The sequence below is a fragment of the Euprymna scolopes genome, chromosome 40, assembly GCF_053919585.1.
Source record: "Euprymna scolopes isolate OS-2025 chromosome 40, ASM5391958v1, whole genome shotgun sequence".
Lineage (NCBI taxonomy): Eukaryota > Metazoa > Mollusca > Cephalopoda > Sepiida > Sepiolidae > Euprymna > Euprymna scolopes.
The window spans coordinates 11,898,040-11,912,826 of record NC_136521.1 but is presented as its reverse complement, the minus strand read 5'-3'; the positions used below and the strand labels follow the sequence as shown (position 1 = coordinate 11,912,826).

At 37.8% G+C, this 14,787-nt stretch overlaps 1 protein-coding gene across 1 annotated transcript in view; it reads left to right on the top strand.

Annotated features, from left to right (window-relative positions):
- LOC145265366 (zinc finger MYND domain-containing protein 10-like) overlaps positions 1-14,787 on the top strand; it is a 124,696-nt gene that overhangs the window by 43,007 nt on the left and 66,902 nt on the right. Inside the window, exons 3-5 of the mRNA XM_080121151.1 lie at positions 1,947-2,060; positions 8,697-8,830; positions 10,432-10,501. Of these exons, the coding sequence (XP_079977277.1) occupies positions 1,947-2,060; positions 8,697-8,830; positions 10,432-10,501 (318 nt within the window). The remainder of the gene's footprint in view (positions 1-1,946; positions 2,061-8,696; positions 8,831-10,431; positions 10,502-14,787) is intronic.

Below are 14,787 nucleotides of genomic sequence, written 5' to 3'. Positions count from 1 at the left end.
GGTATGGCATAAAGGTTTACTTCATAAGATCTCTAGCTATGGTATAGCTGGAAATGTCTTCTCAATTATTAAATTATTTCTTTCTGATAGGTTCATAAGAGTAGTAGTTGAGAGGGAAAAATCAGAAGCTCACAGTATTAATGCCGGTGTCCCTCAGGGGTCCATCCTGGGCCCAACTCTTTTCCTGATCTACATTAATGATCTTCCAAATCACATCCTTACATCATTTGTAGACATTTATGCTGACGACACTACCATTTATGGTACCACATCTAAGACAGTAAACGACCAAGTTCTCTCCAATTCTCTCTCCTCTGATCTTGAGCACGTAGTACAATGGGGAAAGGAGTGGCTGGTTACTTTTAATGCATCTAAAACCAAGCTTCTCTCTTTACATCATCAACATTCTGATCCACATCTGGCATCAATTGAAATGAATGGCTCTGGTCTTCAGGAGGCCTCAAGTTTTGACAAGCTTCTGGGCTTGACCTTTACTCCTGATCTTAAATGTAACATGTACATCAAATCTGTTGCCAAGGCCGCTGGAAAAGTGATGGGATCTTTCTATCGATCCGGTAAATATCTCACTGCTGATGCTATTCTCTATCTATATAAGAGGCAGGTACGTCCAAGGATGGAATATTGTTGCCACATCTGGGCAGGAGCTGCTAGAAAGGACTTGTCCTGCCTTGATAGAGTTCAAAATAGACTTCGTAGCCTCGTAGGAGATGTCCTTTTCTCTTCCTTGCAACCTCTATCTCACAGAAGAGATGTTGCGAGTTTGTCTCTGATGTATCGTTATTTTCATGGAAGGTGTTCAACTGAGCTTCAATCTATGGTCCCCCCTCGCCAAACTTTCACAAGAAACACTCGTCTAGCTGAAAACACTATCAATAATTCCCCCCACTCTTTATCTGTGCCTAAACCTAAACATAGATTCCATGAACAAAGCTTCTTTCTTAGAACTGCACGCCTGTGGAATTGTCTTCCATTTTCCTGCTTTCCGGCTGACTACAATATGGTTGTGTTCAAGTCTAACGTAAATAAGTTCTTGATGAGCCGTTTTATATAAGTTTTCAAATTTACCAAATTTTCATTACTAATGATTACTATATTGTCCAATGTCTACTGTACACTCATTAACCCTTATCCTTGAGTAGTCTCTTGGCCTTGATAAGTGGTGATGCCTATGTAAAAAAAAAAGTAAAAAGACTGGAAATTAGACAAAAAACGTCTATTTTATTTCATGAAATTATATAGAAAGGAAGAGAGAAAGAAGGAAGGGGGAATATTTTCAACAATGAAAATAGACGTCACTTAAATAGCAAAATAGCTTTATTCTATGAATTAAGAGTTACTTCCCTTGCATTGTCATAGAAATTTCTATTTTAAATTATAACATAGTTTAAGATAGAAATTCCTGGAAATTCATTTTTATTTCTATTTCTTAGAAATTGTTAACGAGAAAAAAAATTATGATTTTCTTCAACAAAAAAAAAAGTAGTACTTCCCTTCTTAAACAAAGAAATTCATTTATATTTTTGCTTACTTCCAGAGTGCTCTTTTTTGGGGAGGGGGGGATGTTTTCTCCCATCCCCACATTAAAAACAACGTTACATCCGCCAGTTCCTGCCGGAAGTGAAGACCGTTATTCGGAAGTTGGAAAGGATCAGAAATAGGCGTTTTTTGTCTATTAATTCTATTTTATTTAATGAAATATGCTTAAGTGTAAAATGCTGCCTAAATGTACGTATCGCATAACTTATATCTTCTGCATCTCTTTTTTTTTTTTTTTTTTCTTTTGCAGGTTCCTGTACTTATAACAGACAAAAAAACGCCTATTTAATGAAATATGCTTAAGTGTAAAAATGCTGCCTAAATATACGTATCGCATAACTTATATTTTCTGCATCTCTTTTTTTTTTCTTTTTTTTTTTTTTGTGCAGGTTCCTGTACTTATAACAGATTTGTTATCAACTGAAATTTGGAAGGAAAAAATTTTCCCTGAACTCCTTGATATGAAATTTGAACCAAAAACGACTTTCCCGCTTTACATGGTTGTAAGTATTTTCCTTTTCTTTTATACCGACATCGTTCACACTTCATCTCTTTTTATAGTGAAAGCTAACCCGCACAATTCCAAAAGGGGATTCCATTTACATGTCTACTTCTACAAAAATGGAAGAACTGGATAAACAAAAAATGGAGAAGAAACATTTCACATACAGGTGTAAGGTGCTCATCTGTTAACAGGTCATAAGCTGTTTAATAATATATATATATAGGATGGAATACTGTTGCCATATCTGGGCAGGAGCTGCTAAAAACAGCCTATCCTGCCTTGACAGAGTACAAAATAGACTTCGTGGCTTAGTGGAGGATGCCCTTTTCTCTTCCCTGCAACCTCTCTCCCACAGAAGAGACGTTGCGAGCCTATCCTTGTTTTATCGTTATTTCCAAGGCAGGTGCTCGTCTGAACTCCAATCTCTGGTCCCCCCTCACCAATCTTTCACGAAAAACACCCGTCTAGCTGAATCCACTGTGAAAAATTTCCCCCACTCTGTATCTGTGCCTAAATCAAAACGCGGATTCCATGAACAAAGCTTCTTTCTTAGAACTGCACGCCTGTGGAACTCTGTTCCGTCTGCCTGCTTCCCACCGGACTACAACTTGGATGTGTTCAAATCCAATGTTAACAAATTCCTAATGAACCGCCCCCTTTAGTAAACACTTCATCAAATCTCCACACTAACGTAATGTACTTGCAATAACCATTATCCCTGAGTGGCTTCCGGGCCTTGATAAGTGGCGATCACTGTGTAAAAAAAAAAAATATATATATAGGTCGCTCCAAAAGTAAATCCTTCTATTTTTAACTCAAAAAGTTAAAGAGCTACGTAGGCAAGAGTGATACCATTAAAATGAACGACCTTTTGTGCTCCGGAATTTATTTCTTTGCATAGTCACCACCATACTCAATACACTTTTGCCAGAAATTCAATGACACATATCTGCTTCTGACGCACGACCATGGCAGGCGTTGATTTCATGGAATCTCACACTGTCAATATCTGCAACATAAAGATGAAACTTTCAGGTCATGAATGCATAAATTCAGTCATCATAATAATGCAATCAGGTGGAATAAAAAAAAAAGGAGACATTACCTTTAGAACGCCCCCGCATGTATGTACATATTTCATTGACAGACAGACTGTTTCACAACTCTTCAGTGTGGCTAGACTAGCAACTACCTCAAGCCAGAATTGAAACTCGACTGCCTAGGTGACAGGCGGCACTTCTAACTATTACGCTGTTTGGCTGCTGCTGCTAAGATGGCTATATATATATATATATATATATATATATATATATATATATATATATATATATAATTTAACTATAATTATTTTTAGTATCTACAGGCACTAGTGTTTCATCCTTTTTGGGAATCATCAGTACAGGGAGTCACGATAACCGGCATAATGATAATAACAATGGGAGGAAGGGATAAGAATAGAATTTTGAAGTCAATTTTAAAAAGCCGTCCAACACATGCCAGCGTATAAAACAGATGTTAAACTAATTGTTATGATGATGATGATGGTGATAATGATAAAACTCACAAATCTCAACATCCAACAAATTACTGCAAACACTCAACAAGAACTTGTTTATTTTTTTCTGTTGGGTTTTATGGCGTGTCAACCGTTTGCGTCATTTTGTGCCGATTATGTTTCTGCTATGGCTGACGTGAATAATATTTTCTTTTTAAAAGTTTTTGATAAAGGCTAAATTTTTTTTTAAGGCATGAAAGTATGGTGTGGGGTTTGTTTTTCTCCAACATTTCAAAATACAATCGCTGAGATACAACGCGCGGCTCTTTACAAGCAGACTTCTTTCTGCAACTTGACAACATGGCAAGAAAGAAGAAAAAGAAAAAAAAGGAAACAACATACTGAGGATGAAGTATATCTCTGAAATATATTTATGTTATAAATTTCAAACAAGTAAAATATTTGTTTATTTTCCTAATATTGCATTGTGATTTGGCTTTCAAGCGCACTTAATGCGTATTTTATCCAAAGGTCTTTAATGGATTTTTTTTTCTTTATACAGGGTGACCCCCCCCCCAAAAAAAAAAACGGGCCCCAACTCGAATTAGGCCCCGTTTCTTAGTGTTTTGTCCGAATGAAATAAAACTTTGGTCATAACTAGTTTATTATATTTAAAACATCACATCGAAACACTAGGGTCTTTGGCCTTTTTTTCTCCATTGACTGTAAAATGCTCAGAAAGACAATTGAATGTCCTCTGCTTTTTTTGGGGGGGGGGGGGTCACCCTGCTTAAACTATTCCTCGTTGTTATGAAGTCAGTGCACTCCATTAGAATGTGTTTTTTTTTTTTTTTTTTTTTCTTCCTTTGAAGATTGTAATGCTGGGTATGGGGCAGCCAAACCAGCTGCCAACATTGCCCCACTTTTTTATTGAAACCAACTGAGAGCTCTTTTTCGTATCCTCGCTGTTCTCTTAAGTGCAATTGTCTGAATCTCTTTTGCACTTGGTTCACCAGGAATATTAGTTAGGTAGGACTTCAGGTTCTTCTTCATAAGTCATGTGGCACCTATGATAACTGGTATGATTGATATCCCCTTAAGATTCCAGTTTCTTTTCATATCATACATGAGACCTTGATATTTTGTCAGTTTCCCCCTTTCAGCTCGGTTCAGACCTCCATTATTAGGGACACTCACTTCAATCAAGGTTGCAACTGACTTATTCCATATAACTATGTCAGGTTTCACAGCAGCATTTTCAAGGTAGGTGGCTGTAGGGATTACATGGTCGTAATGCATTGTGTATATGTCATTTCCAACTGTTCTTTCAGGTTGATGTTCCCAGGAATTGCTGCTACACTGGATGTTTAATTTTTTACAGATGGTCCAGTGGAGGTACTTGCATACTCCATCATGTCTCGCTGTATAGTAGCCGTCCCCTAGAAGAACTTTGCAACTTGATATCAGATGACCAACACTTTCCAATTTTGCATGGCAGAACCTGCATTTGACATGGCATACAAATGGGTTGATTTTCTTAAAAAATATGAGTGGGTTAAATGAGTACGTCTCATTTTTATTCTTGCTTGTCTGATTTCTTCTTTTCGGTTTAGTTTGGTGTTTTATTCCTGCTTTTTAATTTTTTGCATTATTTTATAGAACTTATTGTTGGGAAATTTATACCAGTAAGTTTGCCATTTTTCCATTGTGTATGTATTGATATGTTTTTAAGATCTGAGTGATGGGGGGTTGGAATTTGAATTAGTTGGAAAGTTTAAGACGGTTTTTGCTGCTAAAACATGTTATAAATTAATGCATACCCAGCATGTGAAACTGATGATGTCGTGGAGGAGCATCATTCATCATGATGATTTTGTTGGCATTGGTTTCTCCGATATCTTTCTATTAAGAATTCTTTCTAGAAGATATTCGGTACTTACGGGATGGACCATGTGAAGGTTGCTAACATCCTTAACTGAAAGTGATTCTGTGGAACAAACTAGATTTGAACTTGGAACACCCAGGTTATCAGGCCACATCATTAACCACTGAGCCACTCTCATCTCCCTGACGATGATGTACTTGTTGGATCCCCTTTTCCAATACAAGCACCATCATTTATAATATAGGGTGTCCCAAAAGAAGCTGACGGATTTTAAATTTGATTAATTTCCTTAATATTTAAGTTATGCTTACCAATTTTCATATGTAGGTAGATGAGCCTCTCCGTGATTTATTGAGATATAGTAAGATATCATAGTCTACTTATTCTAATTTTATTTACACAACTTAATCTAGAGTATGTTTTTCACAAGGTCTAATTTTAGTTATTAAAAATGATTTTACTCAAATGTCCACCATTTTCATTTTCACACTCTTGTGCTCTCTGCAGGGAATTATCCAGCACATCACTTTATGTTTCAGGATTTATGGCCCTAATTTCATCCTCTATATTGTTTTTAAGGGCATTTATTGTGGCTGGTTTTATTGCATTGGGAGTAAGGGAATTTCTTGTGTTGAAGTTTCCTTGAAATTCTCTTTGAATTTCTGATATTGACTCCTTCACCCGAAAATACGGCTCTACAATAAATATCCGCTCCTCGGTAGTGTAACGACTCAGCATGACCTTGGAAGGGGTACTCTAGATGATCTGAAAAAATAAAAGAAAAATATAAAAAATTAAGAAAGTTATGAATTTTGTTTTAACCATCAGCTTCTTTTGGGACACCCTGTATAAAAACGAAAGTGTGTGTGTGTGTGTGCATTTTTCTTTGTATGTCTGGCAAAGGCTTTTGGAGGGGGGCGCTCGGAGGGGGGGTCACTCATTCTATTTTTATGTTTTATATACTCCCTAGATTATAATATCTCCGATTTATGAAGCGAGGTCGTCTCTAGCTTTTATTTCAGCGACTTTTATGTTACAAAATTTGTGCTGCGCTGTAATTTCATTTCTTTACTAGCGAGGGGTACCCGGCGTTGCCCGGGTGTTTGGGGGTTTAAAAAAAAAAGTAAGTATAAGGATCGAACCCGAACCGTTGAGGCAAAGTTGTGAAAAAAAAAAAACGTGCGACGTTAACCATTGCCCCACCGCAACATGCTTACGGAAACACATTTGAATTTATTTAATTAGTTGGATTTAGCAGGTGCTCGTTTTAATGAGTTAATGAGGTCAGTTTGACTGCGGTATTTCATTTACTGCTGAACGCTTTTTTCCTCGCCCCCAAGATGTTATAGGAAAAAGACTAACCCACATGCGGCGAGTGACAAATGTTGAATATTTATCTTCCCGAAATCGAGCAAATTAAATAGACAGGCAAGCTTCGTTGTTAACTGTGAGATATTACGATTTGTATGTGATATAAAAAGTTTTAAAAAGTTGTGAACCGAGCGACCGCTTCTCTGAAAGAAGTCTTTTGTAGACACACAGAAAAAGCGAACACACATACAAACATTTTCGCTTTTATATATATAGATGGCGTGATGTTTGACCTAGAAAACCACACGTTGATGTTCGTTTAAACACCTGCTGTTTTAAACGTTTAATTTCAACCATTATCACTTTTCTGCTCTCGTAGCATCATAAGTTATCAGGCTATTTGCCTCAAGGCTTCAGGTTCGAGCCTACCTCCCTACCAAAACTTTTTTTCTTTTACACCTACAAACACCCGGGCAACGCTGAGCATGCCCACTACTCTATAATATAAATTTCATCTGTCATACGTATGTATGTATGTTTGTATGTTTGCCTAAAACTTTCGACAGAGGCGACGGATTTTCACGAGATTAGTATCGTTTTGAAGCTCGACCCTTCGGATGACAAATATAAAAAAAATTGGCTAAAAACATTAATTTTTCACTCTAAACTGGGTACTTTTCTACAAGGAGGGGTCGCTTTTTTCGCCGATATTTTCGGAAGTCATCCCCCTCTTTTTTATTGACTAGCCTTAATTTAAACCTTCGCCACTTCTGGTTTGGCGATAGATGCAACGGCAAAGACCTCTCGTTTTTTTTTTGTTTTTTTTTTACATTCTTTTCCTCCTTCGTGGTACGGGTTCGAGCTTTGGCCTTTTGGTCAAGATCAAAGTGTAGTATCTGTTCTTCAGATGCTGCACTTCCATTTCTTGTTCTCTTTCGGTGGAGGAGAAATCCTTCACGACTGAGACAATTTTTATTTTTGTACCTTTTCTCCACGTTAAAAAACGACCCTGGTGTCTAACTCTGTCCCGTGGGGAGGCATAGTAAATAGGTACTACAACTTTTTTTTTTTTTTTTTTTGCTCAACACACACCTCCAAACACCCGGGCAACGCCGGTAACCCAGGCTAATATTATATATGTTTGGATGATGATGACCATGATTACAGCAATGTACTTGTCCCTTCTTCACCACGAGCGTCAAAATAATGAATCTGATAATCATCATCATCATCATCGTCATAGTGATGCACTTGTTCGAGCTCCTCCTTTAATACAAGTGTCACCATATTGGATATGTTGTCGATGATGATGATTGAAACCGGCATAATCACTTCAACACACCGGTTCCTGTTTGATCACCAAAGTTAAGCAACGTTGAGCCTTATCAGTACTAAAATGGGTGACCATTTGGAAATTTCAGGTGCTGTATGTGTTCTCTGCTTATCTCTGCATTGTTTCCAGTCATCCTGGACTAGCAGTGTCAAGTGCCAATTCAGGAGAGGTGTGGTTGATGATTGTGCAGCCCTTTCCCATCCCATAGCATTGAACCCTGGAGGGGCATAGGCCATCCACAACTTTGTAGATGCTTTTGTAGTGAGGAGTTCTTTTTTCGGGGAGAGGGTGCTGGCCCCACACCCAACCTTCCCAGAAGGTACATACATCACCTAGCCTTCCCAAATGGTCACTTATCTGGTATTGACCAGGCTCAATGTTGCTTGATTGTGCCGTGCATTGCACAGCCCTTGCCTCACAATTATACGTGCAGGGGTTATCCATTATCTCTTGAGACTGAACGGAGACACCACATGCATTGCCACGATGAATATGTTGTGGATGATGATGATGATGATGATGATGATGGACTTGTTGGAGCCTCTTCTCCAACACAAGCGTCGCCATATTAGATATCTTGTTGATGATCATGATGTCTCTGCATTTGCAGTTTTATCACGAAGCAACAGTTGTGAATCTGCTTGAAACAACCCTCTTCTACCCGGAAATGTGTGAATCGGCCGATGACAGCCTGCTGGACTTGATCGATTACTGCTATCGGAGGCTGGTCGACATCATTCACAGGTAAGCAATAATATTTGACGATATTGCTCCTTATTTTTTTACGTCTTAAACTGTTACCCTTATCTTGCAGTCAGAACTCTGAGCCTGATTGACTCAAAACACAAATCTAACCCAAATACAAACAGTATCTCAGCTTAAGTCCCAGACGTCCTCTCAACTAACAGAAACCAAAGTTCCTCCTCTTTACGTTCTATTTAAATATATATAAATATTTGGGTAGGCCACTTAACAACACTGCTTAAGAATCATGAGCTGTTTTATCTCTGGTCATAAAAACTTACTGACCAGGGTGCCTTTTATTAACACGTCTTAACACTTAAGCTGAGAAATCAAACTTTGCATAGCCAATTTTTATTTATTATTGTTGCGACATGTTATTGGCAATAAAATAACATACTTAGCTACAATTTATTTTTTAAAATACTTTCTTTTGCCCAGGTAACTGCTAATATTACACATTTTAAAATAATTACCTAAAAATTAAAAAGATGAGCAAGTGGGATAACTTTAAGAATATAATAGAAGTTGTCTACCGTGAGTTTAAAAATATGCAAACAAATAAAATTTAAAAACTAAAATCACTTTACTGCATCTCAAGCAATACTGCGTTGATGCAGCTAGAATCAAGATAACATAAAATATAAATTAGGGAATTAACTACCTTCCATGGGAGGGGAGGTAATAATTGATTTCTTTTTAAATATAAATCATCTATATTATATTTCTGTTTGTCTATCTGTCCATTCCACTTTTTCTCAGAAACTACTGGGCCAATGTAATTGAAATTTTGCATCAACCTTTATTGTTATGTTGTCTAGCAAACTAAGTATTATGGTATCGGTTTGATGCACAGCTAGGTATTAACAGATTAGTATTTAAGTTCTACAACAAAGGAAGGATTGATCCTAGTAATTCACTCCCGTTCGTCCATTCATTTGTTTGTACTTTTCTCATTAACCATGCCTTAGATTTTTCTTTTAATTTTGCACAAACATTAGTCATGGTGAAAGTAAATTTTTACCAGAACGGATAACTCTGGTTGCCCTCCTAGAGAGCATTATAGGAGTAAAATTGCCCCAAATCGTTCATCCACTCATTTCTTTGCACTTTCCTTAATAATCACGCGTTAGATTTTTTTTTTTTTTTTTTTTAATTTTGCACAAACATTAGTCATGGTAAAACTAAATTTTTCACCAGTGGAGGGAGACCCCACACGCTAAAAATTAATAGAGATTAGTATTTAAGTTCCACTTTTTCTCAGAAACTATTAGGTCGATTTAGCTGAAATTTTGTATGCCGTTTGTTATGATAAAGTGCAGCAGACTAAGTATTATGGTATCCATTTGATGCATAGTTAGGAGTTAATAGGTATTAGTATATGATGCAAAAATAAGCAAAGTTAACCATATTCAATTTGGCATAAAGCTTTCAAGACAACAGGCTATAATTTTGAGTCCGTTTTTTAACGAGCTAATTTTTATGTTTTCTTTTTTTCTCATCGTTTATTGGAGACAATGTTATTCAAAAAACAATTCGCAGCAGTTATTTGAATTCTGATGAACCACGTTTTTTAATTTAGTTTCTTTTTCTTTCTTTTCCAGACATGAAAACAAAGAGAATTTCATGGCATATTTCCAAGAAAAGCCTTCGGAAGAAAATTCCAACATGGAGGTAAAACAGCAAATATAATTCCGTCTTTTTTATATCATCTATTATTATACTAAGTGTGAGTTAATCAACGTTTGTTTTATTAAGGCATTTTTCGTATATATGTTTATAATAAAAAATATATGCTAAAAATATCCCTTAGTTCTGAGATTGAGTTACGATGTGCCTTAAATAAGTTTCCAGACTTTTTTTGTACAGGCATTTAAAATTGTCATAGACTCTTTAAAATTCAGTATGTTATTCCTATGCACCATATGAGATGACTGACCAAATTTTATGATTTCAGGTTCAAACGAATAGCTACAGCAGGAATTAGTTGGTTGGTTGGTTGGTTGTTTTGTTTTACGCCATATCAACCCTTTTTAGGTTATTTAATGCTGAATCCAAAGATTTTGAAGAAAAATTTTTTAATAGAGTATATTTTTTTCTTTTTTTTTTTTTTTTTAAGTCGGTTTCTATTTAACCCATAGTTGGGACCCTAACAGGTACTACCAGTCTAGGTCAGAGTGGACCCGGGAGCAATGGCAATTAAAGGGTGGATCCACACTCCCCAAAGCCCGCAAGCTGGGGCCTCACCATCGGATATAGTTTAAGACCATATCCAGGACCAGCAGGAATTGGAATACACTCTACTAAAGCCTGATTGTCGCAGCTGGTGAATTTCAAAAATGCAATCTGAACGTAAGGACACCTTAGAAGAATGATATGCAATAAAATTCTGTTTTAAACTTGGAAAAATTGCCAAAGAAACGTATGGAATGCTTCAGACTGCTTTTGGACCATCTTGCATGAATCGATCATCAGTTTTGGAGAGGCATAAGAGATTAAAGGAAGGCAGGGAGTCTGTGAGGCATGATGAGAGGTGTGGGAGAAGTAAGGAAGTCAGAATAATAGAGTTGATTGACCAAATAAAGAATTTCATAGATTAGAACTGTCGTGTGTCTACAGAGAAAATAAGTGCACAGTTTGATGTCAGTTGAGAATTGCACACACAATTATTCACGAAAAACTTAAGATGCAGAAGATTTCCATCCGTGTCACAGACTATTTGACCAAGATGGGCATCAAGACAGTCCTCACCCTCCTTATAGTCCAGACTTTGCTCTGTGACTTTTATTTATTCTCTAAGCTCAAGGAAAACCTTAGAGGATGTCGTTATGAGACAATTGGGAAGATGAAAGAGGCTGTGATGAAGGTCATCGACATGCTTACACGGAAGAATTCAATGGAGCCTTCCACAAATTGTTGAAACGGTACAACAAGTGCATTGCAGCTGGAGGAGATTACTTCTAAGGGGATTTTGAGAGACATAAGAGATTAAGAGAAGGCAGGGAGTATGTGAGGGATGATGAGAGGTGTGGGAGGAGTAAGGAAGCAAGAACACCAGAGTTGATTGGCCAAATAAAGAATTTCATATATATAGAGACAATAAGTGCACAGTTTGATTCAGTGTTGGAACTGCAAACACAATTTGTTTAGTTTTGAGACATTTGTGCTGAACAAAGATGGCGGCTTAGTTCAGATCAGTAACCAAGATGGCGACCAAGAATCAAATGCAGTCCGTCGCGTAGTTAACCTCTTAAGTTCTGAGATATTATGTTGAACAAAGATGGCGGCGTAGTTCAGATGAGTAACCAAGATGGCGGCGTAGTTCAGATCAGTAACCAAGATGGCGGTGAAGAATTAAATGCGGTCCGTGGCGTAGCAAATGGCAAACTGACTGAATCCAAAATTCGACGATTTTTATAATAATTTTGCGACGTTTTGATTGGTTGTTTAGCACAGCCGTTGGTTATAAAAATGATTGGCGAATCCATTCGTCTCATACCCCCCATTACAAGTTCATTGTGATGGGATGTGTCTCCTCGTGGCTTCGGCTGCAGGGAGACAGGGTAGTACACGTCAAGGATTCATCACTTGACGCTCAGTCCAACAGGTGAGGGGCCGGGAACCAGCCCAGCACCTGTTGGACTGAGGTATGCCGCCTGGGTAATACCTAGGAAGTCAACCCTCCCAGGCCTTGCTACCGGGCTTTCCGGCGGGGCAAGTTTATTGCTTGCTGCTTGAGGCGCCCTGACCGGGGAATGCCGACGGGGTTACTCAGGCAATTTTTAAAATTGCAAGAGTGCCCCTTCTTTAGGGGAGCCTGTGGGGTTCCCACTTTCCGGCCTTGTGCCACATATAGCTGATGTGGGCAGCATTTAAATATACCCCCATTACAAGTCAAAAACTTTTTACACAATTATTTGCAAAGAACTTCAGATGCAGAAGATTTGTGTGAATGCACCAGTGTTACAGAGAGAGAGAGAGGTGACAGCAGAAAAGGACAGACGACGCTCAACTGCCTATCACGGTCGCAACCACACCCTTCCCGCCACACTCTCTTTCCTTCACCGCCGTATTGATGTGTATATGTTGTTATTAAATAAATCAAATTGTTTTATAACAAAGCGTCTCGTTATTCATAGATAGATGAACAGCGGTGATTCCATTCACTAGACGAGTTACAGCAACATATGCATATATGCACAAACAAACTATCTCTCTATCTATCGAGATATTCAAAAATCTCGGATAGCTAGAATATAGACGGTGCTAACAAAATAGACGTCATGGCCATATCACCCAGTATATAACACCAGTTCGCAACTCCATCTTTGTCACAAATTATTTGACCAAGATGGGCATCAAGACAGTTCCTCAACCTCCTTATAGTCCAAACTTTGCTCCCTGTGACTTTTGGTTATTCCCTAAGCTCAAGGGAAACCTTAGAGGCTATCGTTATGAGACAATCGAGGAAATGAATGTAAGCTGTGGAGAGGGTCATTGACATGCTCACACAAGAAGACTTTCATGGGGTCTTCCAGAAGTCGTTGGAACGGTACAACAAGTGCATCACAGCTGGAGGAGATTACTTTGAAAGAGACTAGAGTTCCATGTATGTACTATCAATAAAAGTGCCTATACGAAAAAGTCTGGAAACTTATTGAAGGCACCTCGTACATGTTTGAAAACGAAATGCTATTTTTGTTCTAATTAACGCTAACTTATAATAAATTAAAGAAGTCACTCAGCTCTCTCTTAACAATCTATGTATTTTTATTGCTACCTCTAACTCTATATTGATTCAACCACTTTCTTATATTTCTTAATGCTTATAAATAATTTTCCTTTTCCTCCTGTGTACTAAAAACTAAACAGAACTTCCATGAACAAAGTTTATTTCCCATCTGTGAAACACAGTATCGTGGGGCTGCTTCCCAGCTGACTACAGCATGATTGTTTTCAAGTCCAATATTAACCAAATTCTTGCTAAGCCATCCTGTTTAATAATCCCAATTTCAACCATCATTACCAATCATCATGGTGGTTGTGATGATGATGATGATGATGATGATGATGATGATGATGATGATGATAAATTTGAGGGAAAAGTAGGTTGGTTGGTTGGTTGTTTTTGTTTTACAGCATATCAACCCTTTTCGGGTTATTTAATGCCAAATCCAAAGATTTTGAAGAAAAATTTTTAATAGAATATATTTGTTGTTTTCAAATCATTTTCTATTTAACCCATAGTTGGGACCCTAACAGGTACTACCACTCCGAGTCAGAGTGGACCTGGGAGCAATGGTAATTAAAGGGTGGCTCCACACTCCCAAAGCCCGCAAGCTGGGGCCTCACCACTGGATATAGTTTAAGGTCATATCCAGGACCAGGGAAAGTAGGATAAAGACCTGGCCAGAGATAAGTTAGTTTGGAAGTAAATTTCTAAAAGCTCTCTAATGCATGCTATCACGGATGTTACATCGAATATGATGTTGAAAGAATGGACTTGGGCTGGGTGATGTAGAACAGTTGAGATAGCAGGGTCAGTCTTCGGGGGAAGACCAAGGAAAACATGGGAGGAAGGGATAAGAATAGAATTTTGAAGTCAATTTTAAAAAGCCGTCCAACACATGCCAGAGTATAAAACATGTTAAACTGATTGATGATGAAATTAATAGATCTCAACCTCCAACAAAGTACAGAAAACACTTAACAAGAACTGAAAAATGTTATGAATTAATGTATATCTTGATGATGGTGGTGGTGATGGTGATGTTAGTGATGGTGGTGGTGATGATGATGGTGAATGTGGTGATGATGGTAATTATTGTGGTGGTGGTATTGATGGTGGTAGTCGTGGTGATGATGATGGTTGTGGTGATGATGGTGTGAAGGAGACGGAGGAGGAGGAGCATCATCTCACCAACTTCCTAACAAACTCTTTAACAGTATCCTGGAGTGGC